The sequence below is a fragment of the Salmo salar genome, chromosome 13 (assembly GCF_965601325.2).
Source record: "Salmo salar chromosome 13, fSalSal1, whole genome shotgun sequence".
NCBI classification, from domain to species: Eukaryota; Metazoa; Chordata; class Actinopteri; order Salmoniformes; family Salmonidae; genus Salmo; species Salmo salar.
The window spans coordinates 15,583,575-15,598,090 of NC_138303.1; the positions used below are offsets into that span (position 1 = coordinate 15,583,575).

At 43.1% G+C, this 14,516-nt stretch overlaps 1 protein-coding gene across 2 annotated transcripts in view; it reads left to right on the forward strand.

Annotated features, from left to right (window-relative positions):
- LOC106566479 (protein NDRG3) overlaps positions 1-14,516 on the forward strand; it is a 68,738-nt gene that overhangs the window by 14,182 nt on the left and 40,040 nt on the right. Inside the window, exons 2-3 of one of the 2 annotated variants that reach the window (XM_014134550.3) lie at positions 8,844-8,932; positions 11,330-11,365. In XM_014134550.3, the coding sequence (XP_013990025.2) occupies positions 8,876-8,932; positions 11,330-11,365 (93 nt within the window). In that variant the 5' untranslated portion in view covers positions 8,844-8,875. The remainder of the gene's footprint in view (positions 1-8,843; positions 8,933-11,329; positions 11,366-14,516) is intronic. The other variant, XM_082959856.1, reaches the window with a different exon arrangement.

Here is a 14,516-nt window from a genome sequence, read left to right on the forward strand (position 1 = left end):
GGACTACTGTTCAGTCGTGTGGTCAGGTGCCACAGAGGGACTTAAGAAAATTGCAATTGGCTCAGAACAGGGCAGCGCGACTGGCCCTTGGATGTAGACAGAGCGCTAACATGAGTAATATGCATGTCAATCTCTCCTGGCTCAAAGTGGAGGAGAGATTGACTTCATCACTGCTTGTCTTTGTAAGGGGTATTGACATGTTGAATGCACAGAGCTGTCTGTCTGAACTACTGGCACACAGATCCGACACTCATGTGTACCCCACAAGACATGCCACCAGAAGTCTCTTCACAGTCCCCAAGTCCAGAACAGACCATGAGAGGCGCACAGTACTACATAGAGCCATGACTACACGGAACTCTATTCCACAGCAAGTATCTCATGCAAGCAGTAAAATTAGATTTAACATTTTTAAATACACCTTATGGAACAGCGGGGACTGTGAAGCAACACATAGGCAAAGACTCAGGCATACACACACATGATAACATACGCACTATACACACACGTACACATGGATTTTGTGTTGAAGATATGTGGTAGTAGAGTACGTGCCTGAGGGCACACACTTAATGTATTGTAATGTTTAAAAAACTATAACTGCCTTCATGTTGCTGGACCCCAGGAAGAGTAGGCAGCAGCTAATGGGGATCCATAATAAATACAAATACACTGCCACCTACACTGAGTGTACAAAACATTTAAGGACGTCTTCCTAATATTGAGTTGCACCCCCCGCTGAAAGGGTTCCACAGGGATGCTGGTCAACGTTGACTCCAATGCTTCCCAAGGTTGTGTCAAGTTGGATGGACATCCTTTGGATGGTGGACCATTCTTGATACACACGGGAACTGTTTAGGGTGAAGAATGCAGCAGCGTTGCAGTTCTTGACACAAACCGGTGTGCCTGGCACCTACTACCAAACCCCGTTCAAAGGCACTTAAATCTTTTGTCTCGCCCTCAATGCCACACATACACAATCCATATCTCAAATGTTTCAAGGGTTAAAAATCCTTCTTTAACCTCTCTCTTCCCCTTCATCTACACTGATTTTTGAAGTGGATTTCATCAAGTGACATCAATAAGGGATAACAGATGTCACCTGGTCAGTCTGTCATGGAAAGAGCAGATGTTCTTAACATTTTGTACACTCAGTGTATATATCTTGTATTTGCTTCTCTCGTTTTTCCATCCCATCTTTTATCATTTCGGTTAATCTTCATTTCCCTTTTTCGATTAATACAGGCAGGTCCTTAATATTTTCATTGTGTGGTTGGGGAATGGGGATAACCAATGATATCTCTTCTCGCACGTGATGACGAAGATTGGTCACCATGGCAACTTAGGTTTCGTTCGGGCAGATGTTGCGCTGGGTGGGTGGGGGGAATTGGGGGAGCTGGGCCATGGCTCTCTGTCTAAGAAATCGGGTTAGGAGTTGCCATGATCTATGTCTCTCAATAAGACTAATCAGATTTCTCTGCATGTCTGTTTCTCTGTATCGCTGTATGTGTATCTCCATCGCTGCATGTCTGTATCTCTCTCATTACAGAAAGTGATTGGGGATCCATATATAATGTCTTTAGTCTTGCTAAAGAATGCTGGCTGATGATTCCTCTGATCTAGGATACATGAACTAGTCTACTATACTCAGTGCTGGGCAGAACACTGTCTAGGCAGATCTGAGGACTGTAAGGGAAAGGCCTCTATTACAGTACCACTGTCTGGCTGCACTGGATCCTCACCTGTCTTCCCCCCCCCCCCATAGCCCTGGCTGTGACCCTCCCTACTAAGGCTTGAGTAACTTTTTTTTTCAGACAAGTATTATTTTGCTTGTCCAAAAGCTCAGGTCACTGCAAGGAACCACTTTACAAAATAAAATGCATTACAATATTTTTTTTAACATAGACAATCGGACAATATTGTAGGCTACACTCTGCCTATTGGCTGCTTTGCATATATGTCTCAAAAAAACAACACTGTCCCTTTTAAGGCTCTCCTGCAGGATGGTTGGCCACCCTTTTAAAAACATTTTTATTTAACTAGGCAAGTCGGGTAAGAACAAATTCTTATTTATAATGCCGGCCTACCCCAGCCAAACCCGGACGACACTGGACGTTCGAGCCGAGGAGTAGAGTTGATTTGAGCGTTTTGGCCTTACAACGGCAGCTAATCACCCAAGCTAACGTTGGCTTGCTAGCTACTTCCAGACACAAATGAGACCACTCTGACCATTTTACTCGCCCTAGCAGAGCAGGTTAGGCAGTTTTCGTGTTAACCAGAGCGTTGGTGACTGTGCTGCTGGATGTTTACTGACACCGGCCATATTCAACCGGTGTTGAGCGCTCGTAAATGCATTATTCTGCACTCTAGATGAGAGTGCTCTGAAATCGGTGTAGATAGCCAGAGCGAATTTACAGAAGCACCCGAATGTCCATTGAGAACACACAACGACTATGCCATGTAGCTAAGCTAAGAATGACTTAAATAATCAAGTCAGTAAGTAAGTCAATAATCAAGTCAATAGCCTATAGTTAATATACTGTCAAGTTTGATGTATAACTTCTAACGTTAGGTAGATGGCTAACATACTGGTACATACTGCTGTAATGATATGCTATGTGGTTCATAAGGACAAAAGAACAAATTGTCAGCCAACATAACGTGTAAGGTAACTTATTTGAAAAGTCATTACTTTATTACATTGAGTAGCAAGCTACCCCTTGGTCGTTAGGGCAAATCTGGTCTATGATAGGAGGGGGGGTTTGACACCTAGCTCGGCTATTAGACTATTCTTTAGTAAAGGTTGAATAGTCTATTGTTCAGCTATTAGCCCCCCTACCCAACTTGCAACAAATTGTGGTGTTCCTTTCCCTCTTCCAAGCGTCATCATTCTGCGCCTGAGTGGCTCGCTTGTGGACTGGCAGGATATGGCAGCATCTTTGGTTGTGCGTCAAGAATTCTGTACATTTGTATGAAAGTGTGGTTATTCACAGGCAAATTGTTATGCTATGGAGGTACATTTGTCTTTTTTTGTCAAGAGCAAAACTTTTACTTTCAATCAAATAATTGTTCTGAAAGCAACTTTTTTCTGACACAAAGGAAGTCTAAGCGGACAGCTACGAAGAAGGACTGTGTGATGATGGCATCTCGGGTAAGCAGCACTGGGCATTCTTCCATCCAACTTTTACATAGCTAGTAGTTAACTCATACGATTCAGTGTCGGTTCATAACATTCTACTATATTACATACATACATACCATAGAATGATAAATCATTCAATTATTATTCTAAAGCTAACCAAAGTCATTTAGCTACGAACGCCTGTTCTCGCCAGTCGAATTCATCTAACTTTTTTCTTTCATGGCAACTCATAAGCAGGCCATGTCATATTTGTTTCATAGTCGATATATAATCATATTTCATGACGGTGTAACGGTTAGTTTTCTTTTACAGAAGGATGAAAGAACACTGTCTTTCACGTAGAGTTAGCAAGTCTTTGCAGAGTGTAGATGGTGCAGGTATCATTGCATATTTCCCATCACCTAATGAACAACCACAATACCAGTCTGGTGTTAAGCTTTATGTGCTGTATTGACGTATCCTGAAAATGACATGTCCATCCCTCTCCCCCTGCTCCCTAAATCCTCTAGGTTAGACCAGCTGTTTTGGTGAACCCCTCCTGTATCTGAACTGGCTGACAGAGGGCACAGCATGATCATAGGTGAGAGGTCACTTGGTCGGGTCAACAGGAAGTATTATTAAAGAGATGCTTTACATTGAAATACAGACAGGGATGTAGTAGTCCCAGAGTAAATGATCCAAGGTCAGTTTTGCATTTCACCTCCTGATGATTATGATGACTGACCTTGTTAAAATAAAAAAAAAAGCAAGGCTTAATCATGCTCTCCCTCTATCCATCTCTCTCGTCTGCAGGTATGTTTTGATGTGAGAGAGGAAGCCAGTCCAGTCAGCCACCTCAACCTTCGGGCCAAATGGGGGCCCAAGGCTGGTTAGGAGAAACCTCAATTGTGATGAACTGAGAGAATATTAGGGTAGCACTGTAATTCATTAATCATATGCTGTCTGCCGCTGTTCTTACCTCTTTCCCTTTGTCTTTTACACCTCTCTCCCCACCTCGTCTTTCTTCCTCGTTTTATAATGCACACCATATGTGCATTGAAGTACAGAATGAACTTGTATTTATAATGTATTACAATTATCATAATTATAATGCATGTATTATGTATTTATAACACCTGGATAAAGAACTTATTTCAATAAAGCGTTTCACATTCTCCACTGGTTGAAATGAAGTATCTCATTGAAATACTATCCTGTGTCCTCAGATTAATGCAGGGAGTTAGGTATTTATATTTGTTTTTCTGTGTATAGGAATTACAAATCAGCGTTACTTAAATCATGTTTCTTGTCTATTGCATAGTTACAATGTGTAATCATTAATGTCCCAGGAGCAGGAGTGGTAAACACTGTTGAAGTGTATAATTGTAATACATACATGCAGACACAGCATCATTCAAATAATGGAGTTTGATATGACTGAAAAGGAATGTCTCAGAGATTTATACCTGAACCACACCTTTATTTGCCAGAAAGAGTACATGATCAGTGAACATATTCAAAGTACAGGCTACAATGTGAGAATCTCATGCGTGGTAATAACTACAGTACGTGTGTATATAGGACTTGCATCCTTGGCACAATAAAGTTATTATATTCTACTCTATCCATAGGCTTAATTTAATGCCATTCAGACTTGAAGTTGATACAACAACTATGATAGCTGAGGTTCATAGATAGATCTGAACTAATATTCATACCAAACGTTTTAGGGTCCATACACAGATCGGCTACATACTGTAGCTAGCTACACATCCATAGGCATACAGTTATTTTTATCCTCTACTACACAATAAGCAAGTAAATAGTTAGCTAAGTTACTTCAGCTGCATTGCAAGGCAAGCTTACACAATTGTACTTTCAATTTGCAGTAAATGCTTTAGCTAGCTAGATTCTTTACATCCACTGTTTCACAAGATGACAGCCTGGTTTGCTGGTTTTCTCAGGAGTCCCTAAAAAATTAAACAACACGAATTATAACTTCATTCTCCTGTCATAACGCTAGCTAGCTGGTTAATGTTAGCTAGTCAGCGAAATTGCTAAATAGCGATTTTTGTAAATTAACTTTATGACAAAAATATGTACAAACGTTTGTCTCTACATTAACTAACATATTCCTCTCAATTGTACATTTTTTTTGCTTGACTCGTGATGACGTTATAACTACTTACATTTGGTTCCACCGTAATGATTTGTCAGCCATCTTCCCCCAGGGACGGGTGGTTCGTGTCAAATTCATCATTGGAACCACTCGATATGATTGGTCATATAAAACCCTTGGGACCCAAATGTATAATGAGTGCTCTAACTCCCCCTTGTCGTGGTCTGGAGCAATGAAGCCGTGACGCTGGGTACCTCCAAGTCCTGCGGTGCAAGCTCGCAGCTTTTAAAGGAGGAACCACTGTAGTTAGGTCCCAAGCTAAAGCTAGCTACCCCAGAAGTTGCGGTCGAACAAATAATGCTTTATTACCAACGCAGTATTGTAAACACATCGTTCGTGGCCAGTGTTTGCTTGTTTTCAGACTTTTTTTTGTACAGTTTTGACAGTGCTACTGATAGTAGTGGTGCTTGGCTTGCACGTGCAAATTAAGAATACACAACATTCTATAATAGAACTGTGTTATTTGACGTGTCAAATTAAAAGCTTATTTAACAAGTCGAATAGTGTTATTGTCGAATAGTGTTATTGTCGAATAGTGTTATTTGACGTGTATATCTTTTGACACGCAAAGACCCAAACAGTGTTCCATAGTATGTTGTGAAGCTAATAGCAGTGACGCTGTTACTGTGTAACTCCGGTAGGTCAACATCTGGAAAAAATAGTGCACTTGGTAGTGTGTACTGGTGTTGGACCAGTCGGCGAAAGCCAACATCACCCACGACAGAGAACGGTTGATTGTCAAGGGCAATGAATTCCATTATCTTGGCTTTAATGAATTTCTCCTTTCTCGCTGAAATGTTCTTATTCTTTCAAATGACTGCTCGACTTGTTGGCTGCTCGATGCACACAGCATTTTTACCTAATATGTTCACCGATATATCGTGCATCCATACTGAATATAGCTAACATTCTTTGATGTTTGTTTAGATTCCGTTATACATTTCCAAAACTTTGGTTTACATTTAATGTAGCTGGAAGCTAGGTGTTGATAGCAACTGGCATACTCATTCACTGCTAATGTAACGTTAGCCGGCTGGTAGGGCTTGTAAGACAAGGGCGGATCCTACAAAAACATTTGTAGAGTCCGAATGGTTTTCGCTACAAACTATATTAAAAGCTATCCATGAAAAGCTGAGACTCTCATATGTTTTGCTCTGTGACACTCGCAAGCTACACAAATCATTAGAAGGTAAGGTTAATTCTACAATGAAGATCATAGGGAATAATAAGCTCACATAGTGACTGTTACAAACGCCAAACTCACTGGCTGACTAGTTTGATGTTTTGTCAATAAAACTTATGAATGCAACTTTGTCAAATTTTTGTAGACCTGGTAGTCCTGACCAACAAAAAAAAATTATGACACTTAATTTTGAGGCTAAATATAAGGGCTGGACATGTAACTAAATGGAAAGCCACAGTGTTTTTGTTTTCTTGCTGCGGTCTCGGGACTGATGAGGTTAAATCAGTCCACACACGAGCACATTGTCTTTCTCTCTCCAGAAATTCCATTCAAATTGCATCCATAATAGATAATCCAGTTCAAGGTAGATGTCCTAGCCTCCCTCTTTCAGGCAATACATTCAATGCAGTATTAGCCTTATATTTAGCTAATGAATTAGGGTTTAATATGCATACGATTCTAATTTAGCTATAGCCTCTGCAGTGTTCTATTGCACAATGAAACTGCTCTCCCAGGAAAAGCTAGACTAGAATAGATGCTTTGAAGATGGACGCAAGCTTGCTCTCGTTTGCTGAACGTTAAATACAGCAGCGAAAATAACTCGCAATGAGTTTGAAAGAAGAGAAAGAAAGCATTGTCTTACGGGGGGGAATGTAATGTCTTTGTCCTTGGCTGCCATCGACTTCATTTGACTCTTCCTGAAAGCAAATCCCTTAGCTTAGTCATTGAGCTGATCTAACATGGTGGGATAAATAATGGCTGCTTCGTTCAGGACATCTCCAGTGATCCATCAGTAGTGCAGGCAGGTAAGCTGCAGGCAGAGTTATGGTAACAATCATCTCCTGGGTCAGCAAGCGCAACCATCATCAGCCACTACAGGTTTTCTCTTGGCTTTGTTTGTCCCCCTTTCAGCTTTGTCACACTGAAGGTGTTGGATCCATCCCCTCTCCCGGAATAATACCTCCCCTCCAGTCTCCACTATGCTTGGCTGATCTAGTTTTAATTGAGAGAGATTGTACGGAGATGTTGCTTTGCCCTCCGTCCACTTATAGCTTCCTGTTAGTGGGCTTCACAGGTTTGGTTTTCCTGCCTGTTTGTAATTGAATCAATACTATAGAAAGAGACATTTGAGTGGTAGGCTCTGTTGACTTCTCTGCTGAAAAATCTCTTCATCAATGTGCGCATTAAAGATGCATTCTATTTTCAGCCCACACTTTCAAATCCCTTTGTTTTCTGTCTAAGAAATGCCTTCCAGATTATGTGTGCGAGACGGTGTGAGACACAGGCATGCTGTGAAGTCTTCATCCTACATCACATATAATTAGATTTAGAACAGGGACAGACTTGGCAACGTTCACTAAAAAGACATGGCAGCACTGAGAGAGAGAGAGAGAGGAGCGTTCAATAAACCAGGGGACATTCATCATGACAGTCAGGATGATATCCACCGCATGTGATCCTGGGGCCGTTTGCTAGATCCTTGTCTTGTTGGTTCTCTTCTGGCTCATTTCACCACCACTGTAGCGTTTAGACGTTGGCCACACACTCGGTCACATGGTCCCCTACTGCGACAGGATAAGGGACTGTCCCCTCTGACACCTCATGGGGAGGGAGATGAGGCTCGTTGTTGACATGCTCAAATGCACACGACACACTATTTATTTTCCTTTTCTTATTGCACCCTCAGTGTGCAATAATATAGGAATTATTTTGGTGCACTGTTAGTGTTCAGTGGAAAATGTCTGCCAGTGAATGGCTGAAAACAGTCATACTAGTATCCATTTAGGGGTTCTGACAACTTGAGTAGCTAGGCTACTACTGCGATTGAATCTCATTTCCATTGGAAATGGATTTGTCATAAAATAGTGTAGCAGTTATTATACTGACAATTTCCAGCCAGACGTTAGATGGTGTCAGTACTACTACATCAATGCTCCCTCTCCATGTCATTACTTATTCATGTCCTCATTTCTAGTGCTCTCCATCTCTGGTTAACAGGATTCTTCCTGCTCTCTAATCCTGTTCTCTCTCTTCCCAGTTCTGCTCCCCAGTTCTGCTCCCTTTCTGTGGGTAACAGAGCTCCAGTCCACACATCCTAATCTACCACTACAGCATCCTGTTTCTATCTAGTGAGCAATGTTAAGAGGACACTCGGTGTCCATGGCAACGGAGCCACTGTTTCTCTCTTGGTTTCTCCTGATCTCTGTTTTTGAGTCTTCTATCCTCAGACTTATTCATGCTGGCAGGATACAGGATATCACTCAGGGAGTTGAAGTCAGGGAAATAAGTTGTTGGTGGTAGTAGTAGTAGCTTACTACAGCTTCCTGTGAAGAAGACTGAAACACTTCTGTCTCCCTCAGGTGTGATTGACAGCTGTCAGACCTAAGTTGAGATGGACGAGCTCCAGGACGTGCAGCTGACTGAGATCAAGCCCCTGCTCACAGATAAGGTGAGTGGACAGGAAGAATAAACCCACTCCTTTACTCCCACCAATAGGTTTAGCGGTCACTGGCCTGGGCTGATCAGCTTAGCACTGCACAGCTCTGCCCTTCAGTCAGTCTGCACTCTCCGCATAGATCGATTCCTTTTATTTACATTTGATCAATTTTCCTGCCATGCCCCAGGGTGCTGCTGCTAGTTACCCTGGGAAACGAGACTGGCTGGGGTAGGTGGTGGTGGGGCTGGAGGTGCTGCAGTGTGGAAGTGCTATAGGGGAGAGCAGTGCTAGACTTGGACTGGAAATAGGTGCCGGTACACATTTTGGGTGCCGGTACTGTTTATATTTAGGTGCAGCAGCTCCAGCAGTAGATCATTTGAGGTGTAGGTACTCCACTCCGGTGAGCTCCTGCCGAAGTCATGCACTGGGGAAGAGGAGAGGCTGATATGAAATTAGATTGAAATGAGATGTTATTAGATGTGATGGCAGATTAGATGTGACTATATTGGTAGCTATCAGATACTGGGAGCTGATGTAAGGTTGTCTACATTGTCAGGAAGAGGGCTTGCTTAGTGAGCTGTGTTTTTGATATTGCAGTGAATCAGCCATTTGAGTTTCAAAACAGTGTCCCACTTTGCTCACTATGGTGGGTGGCTGAGGCACTTGAACCACCATAAACCCCTTGACCCTGCCTCGTTAGATTGAAAGGGTATGACTGACTGTAGTAGGGAATGTGCCTGTGTGTTCTGCCCATGTAAAGGGCGGCAGGTAGCCTAGTGGTTAGAGTGTTGGGCCAGTAACCAGCAGGTAGCCTAGTGGTTAGAGTGTTGGGCCAGTAACCAGCAGGTAGCCTAGTGGTTAGAGTGTTGGGCCAGTAACCAGCAGGTAGCCTAGTGGTTAGAGTGTTGGGCCAGTAACCAGCAGGTAGCCTAGTGGTTAGAGCGTTGGGCCAGTAACCAGCAGGTAGCCTAGTGGTTAGAGCGTTGGGCCAGTAACCAGCAGGTAGCCTAGTGGTTAGAGCGTTGGGCCAGTAACCAGCAGGTAGCCTAGTGGTTAGAGCGTTGGGCTAGTAACCAGCAGGTAGCCTAGTGGTTAGAGCGTTGGGCCAGTAACCAGCAGGTAGCCTAGTGGTTAGAGCGTTGGACTAGTAACCAGCAGGTAGCCTAGTGGTTAGAGCATTGGGCCAGTAACCAGCAGGTAGCCTAGTGGTTAGAGTGTTGGGCCAGTAACCAGCAGGTAGCCTAGTGATTAGAGCGTTGGGCCAGTAACCAGCAGGTAGCCTAGTGGTTAGAGCGTTGGACCAGTAACCAGCAGGTAGACCGGGTGGTTAGAGCGTTGGGCCAGTAACCAGCAGGTAGCCTAGTGGTTAGAGCGTTGGACTAGTAACCAGCAGGTAGCCTAGTGGTTAGAGCGTTGGGCCAGTAACCAGCAGGTAGCCTAGTGGTTAGAGCGTTGGACTAGTAACCAGCAGGTAGCCTAGTGGTTAGAGCGTTGGGCCAGTAACCAGCAGGTAGCCTAGTGGTTAGAGCGTTGGACTAGTAACCAGCAGGTAGCCTAGTGGTTAGAGCGTTGGACTAGTAACCAGCAGGTAGCCTAGTGGTTAGAGTATTGGGCCAGTAACCAGCAGGTAGCCTAGTGGTTAGAGCGTTGGATTAGTACCAGCAGGTAGCCTAGTGGTTAGAGCATTGGGCCAGTAACCAGCAGGTAGCCTAGTGGTTAGAGCGTTGGGCCAGTAACCAGCAGGTAGCCTAGTGGTTAGAGCATTGGGCCAGTAACCAGCAGGTAGCCTAGTAGTTAGAGCGTTGGGCCAGTAACCGAAAGGTTGCTGGATTGGATCCCCGAGCTGACAAGGTGAAAATCTGTCGTTCTGCCCCTGAACAAGGCAGTTAACCCAGTGTTCCTAGGCTGTCATTGTAAATAAGAATTTGTTCTTAACTGGCTTGCCTAGTTAAATAAAGGTTAAATTTTTTTTTATTAAAAGTCTTATCTGCAGTAATGATCCTGTTTTAGCTCCTCAGCGACATCTGCTCAGTGCCTCCACTCTCCGCTCCAGCAGTACATTACTGCTAATGATGAGGGTGGGTGGAGGGCTCAGTATGAGGACAGTAATGACACACAGAGAACCCAGGGGGTCCTCCACATTGCTGGGAGCACAGAGACACAGAGCGAGAGAGAGGCAGGCCCTGGCATCAACCACTAGAGGTAATTTACTCCACACATTGATCTGAGATGGCTCTTGTTGCCCTCTGCTGCCTCCTGGTGACACCTGTGGCTCTACAGACTCTTCTGCAGGCCTTGGAGCAGAATGTCTGAGGGATAATGAGGAGCTTCGGATCCCGGTCAATCAAAAAATATATATAATACTTGTTTATGACTTAAATACGTCTCATTTTTCTTCTCTTCCCTCAGCAGAATGGGCGTAACTTCCAGGACTTTGACTGTCAGGTGAGTCAAACGTCTCTTAAGCAGTGTTCACATTGGCAGTATGAAGTGACTCAAATCCAATTATTTTTCTTCCAGTCTGAACAGCCAAAAAGCACATGGAATCGGGTATTTCAAGTCACGTTTCAAACCACCTTCATAGGTGGTTTGAAATCAGATACAAATCTGATCCCTGGCCATGTGACTTGTCTGAACAGTCAAATCTGATTTGCCCTCAAGTGGTTTCAGACTGTTATTTGGCACATCTTGTTTCTTGCTAGCTACTCTGTTGACAGTTTGACAAGAACATGTGGTAGCTAACTAGCTTGGTAATTGTTTACAGACAAATTAGTGAATGTGCTAGAAAGCTAAACAGATACCTAGCTAGCTAGTGGACTGCTGTGGCCAAAAAGGACTCGTTTTGAAAGTTGAATCATCTTATCCTTTGTGGCTTTAAGTGTTCTTAAACTATGATTTTGAACATTCAAAGCAACTGGTAAATGTCCATTGCGGGTATTGTTGTCACCTTAGCTTGCTACATAACGTCTGAGTGATGGGAAGCACAATCAGCCTACACCACTGCACACACACACCCATCGTTACTATGACAACTAGCGTAGCCATGTCAACAAACTGCTGTCTGCAAAAGCGCAAAGAGAACTGTGAAGACAGTCTAGATATGTGTAGTCTAAGTTAGAAACGTATGCAACCCATCATTCATTAGCTACATTTTAAGCCTAACACTGCAGTGAATAGCCTATAGCCTACTCAATGAATTTACACAGTAAAATATATATTTTGATCAGATTATGAAATAACAGGTAGCCTAGGATAGTATGCTCCCCAGGCTGCGCTCCAGCATTTTAGGGACAAGAAAATGATCATACCTAGGCTATAACATAAGGTGACCAGATTTCTGAAATGAAAACCGGGGACATTTCCAGTTCGGCGGTCAATATATAATTAAAATATCCAATGTTATATTATCTATGAAATGAAAAAGGGGACAATTCCGGTTTCATGTATTTAGTCTAACAGGCTCACTGTGATAGACAGAGAAAACAACTATATTACAGAAACACTACAGACAAGACAGAACAGTCCGGTCTGAACAGCCATTCAGTGGTCCTGGTAGAATAAGAGCAGAAGAGAACATGAGCAAAATTGAGAAAACAGACAATAGTATATGTGAAATACTTAACATAATAATGAAATAAGACGCTGATCAGATTGGTAACTACATAATATACTTATACCAACCTAATCTGTATATTTCTCAGAAGAATGTATCTTCTTCAGGATTGCTCTGTCTTTGGCCAGCTTCTCCATGAACTCCTGGCAGGGGAGGAACTTAGCTAGCTAACTTAGTCTACACAGCTAACGTTAGCTAGCATAACCTATTTAAAACCTTATAGATCTATCTATCTATCTATCTATCTATCTATCTATCTATCTATCTATCTATCTATCTATCTATCTATCTATCTATCTATCTAATAATTGAGACGTCAGCCGGTAGGCTCTGCTGCCAGCTCTTTCTTGCCAAGTAAAATATTTCACTTTGCGGTCTGTTTTTAACGCACAGTTACAAACGGGGACATTTCCGGGGACTCCAGCCTGGGACAGGCCACCAAAAACGGGAACTGTCCCCGGAAAACGGGGACGTCTGGTCACCCTACTATAACAACACAATGCAATAATGCATTTAAAAAAAAAAAAAATTCTAGTGAGTAAAGATTTTCAGTGTAGGCTGTAAACTTCAGTGAAAATGCAATTTCCGTAACCGCTAAAGAATCCCTGCGTTTTGAATGCATGTTTCATTCCGGCAATAATAATCTAGTCTATTCCTGATTAGGCAACCATTTGGAATAGTTTTGGGTCTATTGTCGATAGTTTACAAGGTCCAGAAAGGCACATTAGCAGGCCAGTCATAGTGTGTATTTTGTCAGGATGTATCGGCGTTAACAGATAGGCCTACCATCGGAAAATATGACCTTCTCATGCTCTGTTTGTGGTGGATCATCATTCTCCCAAGTCGTCCTATAATTAAAGTGGCCACCCACCAATATGCTCACACATGACCAGTTATCCAGGCAAGTTTACCGTGTGCTCTGCCTTCTCACCACTCCAAGCAGCATCGCGCACCTACAACCAAGAACACTTCTATAGAACACATTTTTGATTGGTTGTCAAAGTTTTATAGTCGAAGGGACAGGGAAAACATTGCTCTGAAAGTGATACAAACAATAGCTCTCGTTATCGTTCTCCACGCTTTTGTAGTTATCAGTTAACGCTCCTGTTCACTTAAATTAGAAATATATTTATTTTTATTTTTTGTTGTCATTGGTGTGGACGGCCCTTTAGGCCTATTCACAATAGGATGGTCAGTCTGTGAGATCGTTGCAGCTTTAGGTCTACCCACAATAGGATGGTCAGTCTGTGAGATCGTTGCAGCTTTAGGTCTACCCACAATAGGATGGTCAGTCTGTGAGATCGTTGCAGCTTTAGGCCTACCCACAATAGGATGGTCAGTCTGTGAGATCGTTGCAGCTTTAGGCCTACCCACAATAGGATGGTCAGTCTGTGAGATCGTTGCAGCTTTAGGCCTACCCACAATAGGATGGTCAGTCTGTGAGATCGTTGCAGCTTTAGGTCTACCCACAATAGGATGGTCAGTCTGTGAGATCGTTGCAGCTTTAGGTCTACCCACAATAGGATGGTCAGTCTGTGAGATCGTTGCAGCTTTAGGTCTACCCACAATAGGATGGTCAGTCTGTGAGATCGTTGCAGCTTTAGGTCTACCCACAATAGGATGGTCAGTCTGTGAGATCGTTGCAGCTTTAGGCCTATTCACAATAGGATGGTCAGTCTGTGAGATCGTTGCAGCTTTAGGTCTACCCACAATAGGATGGTCAGTCTGTGAGATCGTTGCAGCTTTAGGTCTACCCACAATAGGATGGTCAGTCTGTGAGATCGTTGCAGCTTTAGGTCTACCCACAATAGGATGGTCAGTCTGTGAGATCGTTGCAGCTTTAGGCCTACCCACAATAGGATGGTCAGTCTGTGAGATCGTTGCAGCTTTAGGTCTACCCACAATAGGATGGTCAGTCTGTGAGATCGTTGCAGCTTTAGGTCTACCCACAATAGGATGGTCAGTCTGTGGGGATGTGCATGT